Consider the following 12,589-nt stretch of genomic DNA (forward strand, 5'->3'; position numbering starts at 1 on the left):
TCTACGCGAATTACATACCTACTTTTCAATCCACATGTATTTTGATAGGTTTCTAACTTTTATTAGTTAAGTAAACTTTAACTAGTTCACTTACCGTTAGCAAATAAACAAAATGTTTTGTTTCTGTCAATAAACCTAAGTATAAAACGGTTGACTGGTGCCGAGTCTCATAACTTTATGGGTTGTTTCACATACCGTTAACCTATAAATCGCTGCGGATATTCATTGCCAGTTGCACAGAATATGCACAATCTTATTTCTTCCTATCCCGATCATGTATCTCGTTTCAAAGGCTATATCTTGCATCTTTTAGTTCACACGCTACTCTCAAGGCTATTCTCTATTTGTAATGTATGCGAGTACGGATGGTGGGAAGGGTAATAGCCTGGTATCCGGGAATAGGGAGCCGAAGAAATGAGACGCGTGTTACTCTAATGACGATTTATTCCAGACTGCTTGGCCCTATGTACAGAATATGTTAATCTACCCTATTTACTTAAATATTAATTGTTAGTAACCTACCTACATTACACTCCTCCACACTTAATTAATACATTCACTTAACTATATTCTAATTAATCCTTAATACTAAATTCTAAATCTAAAACTTATATCTAGGCACCTTATCTAACCTACACTTCCTTATCGGGCGTGACTGGGGCGGTTCAGCGGGGACTACTGGCTGTACATTAGGTGAATCGAACACTTTTTCCGGAGTAGCAAAACAGTCGTCGTCCCCCGACTTTGCCCCTGCCTCCCCTTCTTCCACGCTGCGCGCCAGCGCCGGCGACTCTGGCTGAGTGGGCGCGGGCGCTATGTTCGATTCCACAGACTGCTTCGACTGAGTGTTTGATTTTGTTGGGGAACTTATTGTTGTATTAGCATCTGAGCTCTCTGTTTTATTTTCAATCGGGAACGCTAAAGATTTTCTAGACCTACGTCTTAATTGGTCGATATGTCGGTGAATGTCGTTACCGTTATTATCTGTTATTGTATAATCAGTACTACCTAATGAGCTGCGAATTCTTCCCGGTTGCCATTTTTCTCCCTTCAAATACTGACGATACCAAACATCCTCCCCTACTTGCAAATTCCTATTCGCCCCCCCTGATGAATTTACCTGCAATTGTTGACTTTTTGTGACTTTGTTTTCTATGTCTGGTTTTAATAAGTCCAAATGAGTGCGCAGCCTTCTTCCCATAAGTAAAACAGCAGGGCTTTCACCTGTCGAGCAGTGTTCTGTATTACGATAGTAAAGCAAAAATTTATTTAATGATTTTAAAACATCAGATTTTTCAACAATTGATTTCTTGATCACACTTTTTAATGTTTTTACCGCATTCTCCGCGGCACCGTTCGACGCTGGGTGATAGGGAGCGGTAAAAATGTGATCAATTCCATCATTATTGAGAAAACACTCAAACTCTCTACTCGTGAAGGGCGGCCCGTTATCACTCACTACCTGTTTAGGAATTCCCCACCTAGCCCATAGTTCACCTAACCTATCTATTGTGGAACTAGCTGAAGTGCTGGGAACTTGGAACACTTCGATCCATTTNAGGCGGCAACACTTGCGGCGGCGGTGGCGGCGGCAGCGGTAGGACTTGTGGCGGCAGCGGCAGCGGCGCGGCGGGCGGCGGCGGCGGTATTGGTTGTAGTTCCGGCGGGACCCTCTCGGCGATGGTGTTCGAGTGGTCCAACCAATTTTCGACCTGCATTTGCCTGTACTGCACTTCTTCTGGATCCTCTTCCATGTCGGAATCCAATTGGGCCAACTCCAATTCCGCTTTGGCAACTTCCAGTTCCTGGCGGGCCACTCTTAATTTGGCCTCTATTTCTGCCCTTCTTTGTAATGTATGCGAGTACGGATGGTGGGAAGGGTAATAGCCTGGTATCCGGGAATAGGGAGCCGAAGAAATGAGACGCGTGTTACTCTAATGACGATTTATTCCAGACTGGTTGGCCCTATGTACAGACTATGTTAATCTACCCTATTTACTTAAATATTAATTGTTAGTAACCTACCTACATTACACTCCTCCACACTTAATTAATACATTTACTTAACTATATTCTAATTAATCCTTAATACTAAATTCTAAATCTAAAACTTATATCTAGGCACCTTATCTAACCTACACTTCCTTATCGGGCGTAACTGGGGCGGTTCAGCGGGGACTACTGGCTGTACATTAGGTGAATCGAACACTTTTTCCGGAGTAGCAAAGCAGTCGTCGTCCCCCGACTTTGCCCCTGCCTCCCCTTCTTCCACGCTGCGCGCTAGCGCCGGCGACTCTGGCTGAGTGGGCGCGGGCGATATGTTCGATTCCACAGACTGCTTCGACTGAGTGTTTGATTTTGTTGGGGAACTTATTGTTGTATTAGCATCTGAGCTCTCTGTTTTATTTTCAATCGGGAACGCTAAGGATTTTCTAGACCTACGTCTTAATTGGTCGATATGTCGGTGAATGTCGTTACCGTTATTATCTGTTATTGTATAATCAGTACTACCTAATGAGCTGCGAATTCTTCCCGGTTGCCATTTTTCTCCCTTCAAATACTGACGATACCAAACATCCTCCCCTACTTGCAAATTCCTATTCGCCCCCCCTGATGAATTTACCTGCACTTGTTGACTTTTTGTGACTTTGTTTTCTATGTCTGGTTTTAATAAGTCCAAATGAGTGCGCAGCCTTCTTCCCATAAGTAAAACAGCAGGGCTTTCACCTGTCGAGCAGTGTTACCCATTTACTTAAATAAATTAATAAATTAATGTGCCTATTTACTTAAATATTAATTGTTAGTAACCTACCTACATTACACTCTTGACGAGCGGACGGAGCGCGTGTCTTGATTCACTCGTGACAGTCGCGGCGTTTGTTCATGCACTTGCGGCGTGGGTGGCGCGTACTGTCCTTCAACAGTCGGCACGGTGGTCACCGTAGTCGCGGGAGTCGCGGCGGCGGCGGAGGCGGCGGCAACATTGGCCGCGGTGGGCGTGGAGGCGGCGGCGGCTGCACGTCTCTTCTCTGCTTCCGCGATACGGGCCCTTAGTGCTTCGTGTGGCTTCGTGACGTCGGCGGTTATCTCCTCTGTGTAGGAGCGCGGTGCTGGTTCCCCTCTTCCCAAATGCACGCCGGGCTCTCCCATAACCCGGGTGCTAACAGCCGGCGCGGCGTGGTCCCTGGCGATGCGCGGTGAGGACGCGCCCCCGGCGGGATACGGGGTCAGCGTTGATGAAGTATCCGTGGTTTCCGTCGGAGTACTTCCTCCATGAACCGGCGGCGACGTAATTCTCCCTGCGGCGGCGGCGCTAGCCGCGGCGGCGGCACCTCGTAGCTTCTCCGACCTGGATCTCACCTGTAGCAAATTGAATATGCTTTTTTTGGTTCAAAGTAGTCATGTCACTAGGTCGCATAGTTTCCGAGGATTAAGCAAAAAACCGAAAAGTGGCACCTTTAAACCCCCCTCTCCCCGCCGGCTCAAGGGCTAAGGGCGGGGACTTTTGCTATGTTCACCTCCTAACTAGTCTAAATAAAGTCCTGAAGTCAGAAATTGTGTTCTACAGTTTTCCATCTATAATGCTTTATTGACTGGACTATTGCTAAAACTGTCAATGTGCCAGTTAGACCATGAATTATTCTCGGGTAAAAGTTTGACCGAATCGGGCCTAAATGAGTTTTATTAGTTTTTTTTATTCTCAATTCAGAAACAGGGGGTAAGTAAGTATCGCTCGTCCCTTCACGCTTCAGTTAGGCCTCGCAAGACGGTCGTCAGTCCATAGTGCGGCAGTTCAACGTTTCCGCGCTGCGCGGCGGAGCCCGACGCATTATCTCGCGCATCCACGTGTGACGCGTGCTGTACCGGACTAGGGTATGCGATGCGATAGACATGGCAGACAGTAGTAAAAAAATTTAGTAAAATAGTTTATTTTCTGCAAATGGTATTTTAAGTAGCGCTTTTTCACTTCCCAGTGTAATACTGGACCCTACCACTGCTTCAGGACATAAATTAATAAGTATGTAAGAATGATAAATGGTTTTGGGGAAACACTATGTAATGTAAGCCAAATCCTACATTTTTTTCTCTGGGGAAAGGAAGAGGCTTTAAAGGACCTCATGACGATAGGGACAACCACTTTAAAAATGCATTTATTTGGGAACAGACTTGGTGGCCGAAACTGGAGGAGCAGTGGGGGCTAAAGGACTTGTTGATGATGAATCCAAACTGAATAAAGCATTTGGCGCACGTAAATAGAGATTGAGGGCATTGAAAGAAAAAGTATCATCTCTACATACGTACATACATACTCAAGTAGACTTTCCTCCATAAATGCCGTGCCGTCCGTAAAATCAACAAGAAAATAAAATCTTACAATATTCTCAAAGTGCAACAGCGTTTATCATAAGATGGAGCTTAAACAAACCGGTCAGAGATAAGACATAACAACGAAAGTGAATAAAAAAGAGCTCAGCTTAAATCTGAAGAAAGTCTGCAAATAAAAGTCATTATTATACAGTTATAAAGTTTTAGTGTCCAGATTTACAAGATCCTTGTCACTATCTTGATTTCATTTATTTTGGCAACAATATGCCGCTTTAAAAAGACTTCACTTATTTTAATACAAACCTGTAATCTCATTAAAGTTATTTTCATTTAAAAACATATCATTAACATAATCATCAAAACACTTTTTACCATTTGAACGTAACGAACTCCTTTCATAACAGCTTTCGTTTTTAGCAATAAAAATATAATAAGTACAATGATGATGCTACTGTAAATACAGATTTTTGTTATTCAATACCCCAAACATCTGAATTTGAATACAATTTGGTACTCAAGTAGGTATAGTTAGTAACTTTATTCTAACTTATATTTAAGTTCATTTAATATTTAATAGCTTACGTAAGCTATCCCTTAGATTCCTCTAATTGTCTTTGCACAAGTCACTACACTGGCTACAATCTTTTTAGCATCTAAAAAACTAAGTTATTGTCGAAATAAGTACGAGGACGACGATGAGTCTATTGGTCACAATTTCGCGTCCAGACAATAGCCATACAAACATACAGAAGGCCGCGTCTGTTTTTTCCCATCTCTACGTCACTTGAGGCTACGAAAGCGAATCTCGGTGGCCCAAGCGCCCGCGCAGCGCGTTCAGTGTAATTTGTGCGGTTGATCCATGTGCTCTACCGGTGAAAGAATAGTTTGAATATCGAACGGATCGGGAGTGAAGACCTCATTGGTCGAAAATTTAAATTTGAACTGAAAAAAAAGAATGAGTGTCAAAAGTGTTGTGAGTGAAGTTTAAAAAAAAACTAATGTCATTTGTTTTTTGTGTATTCGGTATCGTAATTTAAGGAATTATTAGAATTTTAAAAGTTTTAACTGTAAATCGTTTTTTTTTTATGTTTTCTTTACAAATGAAACCGCGTGTTTACGAAATATCGCATGTCATATTGGATGACGAAACAAACTTGGGACTGTTTGTTTTAGGAGGCCTTAATTTTCTATTTGTTTGTAATCGTATAACTGTTTTGCGTAGTGTGTTGAACCTTACTTTTGCCTACTTGCGGGTAGTTTTATGAAAAAAATGCGTTTTTATCTAAAGTAATGTGAAATGTTTGGTTCAAATTCGAAAAATACTTTGAAACTTGAAATCTAGGTATAAACAAATGAATTTACGAAACAACTCCCGGATTGAAATCAAGACATGACCTACATTTTTCCGTTAAAACTATTACATCAAACCTCACTAACTTCAAAATCTAGAAAGAATTGAAACGAAACCAATTAGCAAACCGTATAATTATTTTCAATTCGTTCTGCACTATTAATTACATCAGGATTAACTATTAATAACTTCTTCAAACAATGTAATAACATAAACAGCACTATATTATTAACATTTTTAGTGATTACAGGCATATGAATTAGTTTTCATGTTGCATACTCTTTCGTGCAGTCGGTAAAAAACGCAAATGAACAATAGCGACTTATTGCAAAACTGCTGTAAATTTCGTGAGCTTTTTTATTGCGTAAGTGCATAATGTACTTGTATGTATTTGTAATTTGTAGCTACACTAGTGCATATCACACGTTGTTGTTAATTTCGTCCATCAAGGTACAAAAACAAGACTCGAAATTACACTTGCCCTATAGCCTAAAGCGCTGACCAATAAGTATCTAAGTGTAATATAATAATATTTATTAAGCAGTCAATGTCAGAGGCATTATGGCTAATAAAGATCAGGGTTGTTCTGGAATCTAGGATAAGATTTAGAACAATTAATCCGATAGATTTCTAGAAGATTTCAAAATAAGCCGCTAAAGACAACTTAAGAGTGAAAAGAAGCAACATGACAACATATTCAATTGAAATATTGCCGTACAAAAAACTCGAAACATATCTCTACCCAGTTCTCCTTCCAATAATAGAATTAAATCATTGATACCTCGCCGGTGTCAGTGCCTCTACCATGAGTTTACCTACCGAGCATCTCGCTATCGAGGGCGTAAAAAAATGTATGGCAAATTGTACAGCGCCTCTAGCGGTTAGTAGCTGAACCACAGCAAAACTAAAAACACTACCATGAGTTCATCTCAAATCGTTAGGTAAAAAACCTATCTAATTGAATACGATAGCGACTAAAGTTTTTATTAAGTTTCATACAAATAACTTACCATGAGTTGCAATTTTCAAAGATGTCATCGAAAAATACCTTAGCTGTCACAGTAACGTAACTCACTGGCTTATTGACGTGTGAAACGCAAAATAAAATTGTGGTTTTAGGTCATTTTAGGAGTTTTCTTTATTAAATTATGTCGGAAAGAAGTTTATTACGATTGGACATGTTATCAGCATGTGGGCAGACCTCCCACTAGGTGAACCGACGATCTGGTGAAGGTTGCGGGAAGAACCTGGATGCGGGCACATTGTGGAGATTCTTGGGGGAGGGAGAGGATGCAGCGTTTCCCAGAGATATGCGAGGGAATTGTGTCGTGCGAAGATGTCTAGCTGTGCTGTGAAAATGTGTGCGGGTTTCCACCAAAGCTGTGCGAGGAAAATTTATCGTACAAGGATGTGTAGCAGAGATTTGAAAATGCTCATTAGTGTTGTACTGCCTGAGCCTTGTCTACCAGAGATGTGCTGACCGAGGCGAGGTCTCTGGTGGAAACGCAGCCTTAAGAGATCATGATAGAATTTGATATTTTCATAAGTTGAAATTTACTTTTGTTTTTAATCAGTCTGTGTATTATGTATTAGGTTTTGTGAAATAAATAGTCAATAAAAATTTATCATTTTATTTTCAACTAGCTTTTGCCCGCGGCTTCGTCCGCGTGAAATTTAGTTTGTCACAGATCGTCATAATTATAGCCTATATGTTAATCTGGATTATAAACAATAATACTGTAAAGTTTCATCAAAATCCGTTCAGTACTTTTTGCGTGAAAGAGTAACAAACATCTGGACATAATGACATCCAAACTTTCGCATTTTTAATATTAAGTAGGATATTAGTAAGATATGTATTTACTTAATTATTATTACTGACGAGATTGCTACCATGTATGTTTAGTGACCATGAAAGATTAAAACAATATAATGTATTTAATTAATTATAATATCTTAAGTTTTACAATAATAAGGTAGGTATATCCATCCAGTTACCCTAGGTCTTTATTATGGATTTAATTTACAAGTAGTTATTTACAAGCACTCTGCTCTAAATCCTTTGGCTTCAGGGAAGAACCTGGACCGCCACCAGTCCAGTGTTCCCTTGGCAGCTCTGTGTATGCGAGTTGCCTTCTTCTTGCTGTTTAAAGTCACTCCACACCTTAACAAATAAACATTACAAATAATAATGACGAAATAAGATAAAAGCAATCAAAATGAATAAAGTAGTAGGTATTTATACACACTTTTCTCAATTTCTCAGTAGTTTTCGTGTCGCCGGTGGCATCAGCATTTCACGTTCGCGTGTCCGTTAGTTCCACCCACCGTTGACTATTGTTGGCTCTTTCTTGGGGCCCTTCAGTGGGCATACTCAGATCGCCATATCTATAGAAAAACAACTTTATTGTATCTAGAAAATATAAATCTAGCACTCATATTACTGAATTTTAGCTAGGCACGTGGAAGTTATGCTGGAAAGGTTGTATTTCTCCAAAAAAACCAGCTCAAAATTATTCGTTTAATTTCGAAATTCCTCCACTACATAGTATGTTTATTTTTACTTAACTTACCTTTCCATAAATTCTACAATCGGTTTAAACGGATAGGCGCAGGTTCTCATTTTCCTATCGTGGTTAAAATCCAATTTTTTGTGGAAAATTATTCATCAATAATCCTTCAACAAAACATGTTTTGTTATCTGTTGTCATGACAACAGCTGCGTCAAAGTCGCAATGACAAGAAATAAACAATACAAATTTAAAATCATCATGTTAATTCAGCTTTAAGCACTGTTCTAGGACACTTAAATTTTGCAGTGTTATTTTTGACATTTTTGTTATTTCCTACTCTATCTTTTCTATATAGTTAGAAAGGAGCGGCATTCGTTCTTTCATTCATCCATTCATAGAGTGTGAAGTTGGATACGTTAACATGTTCACCAACATGACATCACAAAACCATCGAATTATCGCTGGCGAGTAAAGTATACGGTAATTGAACTCATGGTATGATTTTAATGCAAACTTCATCGATCCACGTTTAAACTCTATCGACTGTAGTATACGAATACAAGTTTTCGATGGCAACTCATGGTAGAGGCACAGGTGATTTATATGACAGTCGACGCAGAGGTGGATAGAGCCTTTCGAAAACTCCGATGACTCATAACTGTAAACCCGATATGGCTTGATCCATTGTTTTTACGATGTCATAAATGAAATTAGACAAAACACACTAATCAAGCAATCGTCGTTTTATTAGGAATCATGAATCTTTCGTCATTTTAATTTTTTTTTAGTACTGAAGCCTTGACTGGTTTGCTTCACAATAGGATACAAAATTGGTGTGGGATATATAATTATTTGTTATTAATGAACTCTAGTATAGCCCCTTTCAAGGAATAGGTCGAGTTTCCCTGTTACCCTGTATATTTTATCATGGACTCGATGAGGAAAAGAAGAAAAATTGTTATGGACCTTTGGGGAAAACCGTTTCCAAATAACACATAGGTAATAGTTCACAATTCGCGACCAAAACATACGTGTATTGGGTAGAAAATAGACACGCCCCATGATACGAGTATTATATAGTCTTATTACAGAGGGTGTTACGTTACGTTATAACATATTTCCTTACAGAATTCTGTAAACAAACATGCTGTAATAACGTGTTAGTATGTTATAATATTTTTGCAAAAACAGTTGCAGCAAGTCAACGCCCTAAGTTCTAAGAGCCACAACACACGATGCGTTGAGGCGTCGCGCCGCAATGATTTCGCCGTACCGCGCGATACGGCGCCGCACCGCTCTTGTGCCCGCCACAGATTTTTCTATGTAAAGCTTCAACCACCATCCGTCGCCATCACCACCGCTATCGCCGGCGCGTTAATAGGCCAATGACAGGTCGCGCGGACTCTCATGGATCGCGTGACCTATCATTGGCCAATGATGGCGTTGGTGTGGTTGAAGCATAAGGCTGGTTTTAGAGTCACGCTGACGCACGCTGACCGTCAGCGCTGACAGCCGAATTGTATGCGTCGGCGCCGAGCAATCAGCGTCACTCAGGAACGTTCCCTTTAATTACATACATATTGATCTGTCAGCGCCGACGATCAGCGTGCGATCAGCGCGACTCTAAAACCAGCCTAAGACGAAGCAGCGACAACGCTCCGGCGTCGCACCGGCGCCGCAACGCATCGTGTGCTTTGGCTCTAAGTTCTAAGATGACAGGAACCACACCCCGGCGGCTACCGACAATGGGTTACGCTTTAATTAGACAATTAAACAATGCCATTGGCACTAGAGGTGTTAGCTAACGGTTTGTTACAGCTGAAGTATATCAGTAGTCCGCACATTAGTATTCGTAGATATAGAGACAAATAGGCACGGCTTGATTAACAGGTGATTCTTAGTGTTCTTAAGTTTTCCCATAAACAGACAGCATTAAATAGTTTTAGTATGTAGGTTCCTGATAGAGTCTGTTGATCGAATTTTCGTTTTATAATTTATCACGTTTTATAATTTTTCTCCTTTTGGAGACATTCCATGACTACTCACTCATTCTAATTAAAACAATTTTTGAGGTTAACTTCCTGCCATTGTAGGACTAAAAACTTTCTAGTTACCTAAATCTTAGAGCCTATTTCAAAATTTGCTACAGAAATCCATAAGCGAAGTACAAAGAAACAATGTGGCTCAGTAGTTTACTCAGAACGCCAATAAATTCACTTATAAATTCAAGACCTACACGTAAATTGGAAACAGTGGCACTAACAAATTCATGGACTATAAAGGCGCGACCGAATGGAACGATGCTCTCATACATGGGCAATGCAAATTGTATTCCAAAGCTTTGGTAGATCCGTACTTCCATACTAATATTAAAAATGCGAAAGTAACTCTGTCTGTATCTGAAAGCTACATTTTCTTGCTTGAATCTTAGCATTAGCACCAATTTTTGGTATAGTTTCACATCCAGGGAAAAACATTAAAATAGTTTTTATCCCGGTTTTTGAAAGGGGAGCGCGATAAAAAAGCCAAAATTCAATGAGTAAAGCCACGGACAAAAGCTAGCAAATACATAATAATTAATAAACAAAGTTAATCAGCCATCGCTCATCACATGCTATCTTATGTATAACATACATAGTATCACAACAACGAAAAGCTCCTTAATCAAGCTTACAAAAAGCTCACAATTTAAAGTATTTTAAAAACCGAACATTAAAGTACCTGGCTGCAATAACGACAAAAGCTCACCTAATAAATAAAATATTAAGGCTGCGTATAAATGTGACCGGAGCCTTATAAAGCTCTACTAACACTAATAACTCACATAGTAGCTTAATAGGGCAATAAATAGCGGTTATTGTGGACACGGCGGATTGCCACTAAATCTATATCCACGTTACCTTTACGATGGAAATACAATTTAAGTATGAATTCTGAAACGATTTCCCATATAAGGAATTTTTATACATATTTAAAATGTGAAACAATTAAAGACAATATAATGAGGACGTAACAGTAAAGAAACTGAGGAAACTTGTCGTTTTTAAAATGTGTCATGTCATGTTAGCGCGTCACGTGTGTAGTAGTAAATAAAAATCACATCTGTGACAAGCAAACAAATAAAGAAATAAATCTGTCCGCTTAGAAATACCTCAATATACTGGTCATAAAAATTAAAATAATTGCGATTCAAGAAAAGGTGATAAGAGTCACCTGTGCAAAAGCGCTTTAAATCCGCCCTAGTAGGCGCTCGCTAACGACCGCCGAATAAGGCGCGTGACGTCACCGTTACGACACGCGCCCGCGCATGGGCAGACGGCGCGGGGAGGGGAGTGAACTTTTAGACCTCTGCACTTTTGCAGGACTAGTTTTAGCCAATAGAAACTGGCAGTATTTGAAAAACTTGAATATAGAGAATAGAGATAAAGTTAATAATCGACTCAATAGAGATTGGACTACACTCTAGCTAGACAAAGATCATCAATTTAATGGCAATATTAATTGATTTTATTAGTTACAAAACTTGCCTAAAATACTACAAAAAATCTTGTACTCGTACTAGTAGGGGTCTTCGGGCGACATCTTAAAAAAAGTGTATCTTACAACCAAAGTTAGCACCATTTCATCTTAAACTAATTAGTTCATCATAATCAATTTCCAGTGGCTAGACAGCAATTTTTCGCATTATAGATCCTACTCGACTCAAAATACGTAATCTTGAGGCTTATTATCAATGAATTAATAAAGGAGATAATAATCTAATAAATCGAACTAAGCCTCGCTGATCTAAATAGTTAAATTAAACCAATCATCAGAGCTCTGCTTTAATTCTAATCGAGCCGCTTTGAATTACCTAACAAATGAAAGTGCATAACTAGACATTTAGGTAACTGTAGGAATTTCTATAATAACACGTAAAAGATTATGTGTAAAGTAAATGTCATATCTAATTGCTATCATGTAAGTACATCCACTTATAATAATAGCACAAAAACAGCCATGATTTTTTATTGTTACAAAACTGCTACAACATTTTCACCGTTTATGTTAATCTTAAATAATAAACGCAGCTTCATTTGAATATTAACTCTACCACGATTTAAATGTGGTTCATATTTCAAAGGCAGATTGAATATAAATTATACTACAAAGTCAGAGATACAAGCATATGTAAATGTAGAGCGTGTCAAGCAGTCTGTCATTTAACACGATTATATATTCGCTGTTAAGCATACTTATATGTAAATGAGAGCTTAAGTACAGAATTATAGACTTACGTACTTTTTACACTTCGCGGTGTACATTTATGTTATCTCATTGCTGATGTAAATCAATTTTATCCGGCAGTTAAGTTTTTCTAACTGAATATTAGAATTAACTAGATCCAAATAACTATGAT

At 39.2% G+C, this 12,589-nt stretch overlaps 2 protein-coding genes across 2 annotated transcripts in view; one reads left to right on the forward strand and one right to left on the reverse strand.

The window, feature by feature from the left end:
• Positions 1 to 1,517: 1,517 nt before the first annotated feature.
• LOC114353148 (pollen-specific leucine-rich repeat extensin-like protein 4) lies at positions 1,518 to 4,641 on the reverse strand. The gene is made up of 3 exons (XM_028304994.1): positions 4,630 to 4,641; positions 2,824 to 3,360; positions 1,518 to 1,847 (listed from the first exon to the last, which is right to left on the reverse strand). Exons 1-3 carry the CDS (start codon positions 4,639 to 4,641, stop codon positions 1,518 to 1,520), a joined length of 879 nt encoding a protein of 292 aa, XP_028160795.1.
• Positions 4,642 to 5,228: 587 nt separating this feature from the next.
• The window catches only part of LOC114353171 (uncharacterized), a 39,820-nt gene continuing 32,459 nt past the window's right edge, over positions 5,229 to 12,589 (forward strand). The window contains exon 1 of the mRNA XM_028305032.1: positions 5,229 to 5,299. The gene's annotated coding sequence lies outside the window, so the exon portion shown is untranslated. The remainder of the gene's footprint in view (positions 5,300 to 12,589) is intronic.

The sequence above is a fragment of the Ostrinia furnacalis genome, unplaced genomic scaffold (assembly GCF_004193835.3).
Source record: "Ostrinia furnacalis isolate ACB-3 unplaced genomic scaffold, ASM419383v2 OfSCF1632, whole genome shotgun sequence".
Lineage (NCBI taxonomy): Eukaryota > Metazoa > Arthropoda > Insecta > Lepidoptera > Crambidae > Ostrinia > Ostrinia furnacalis.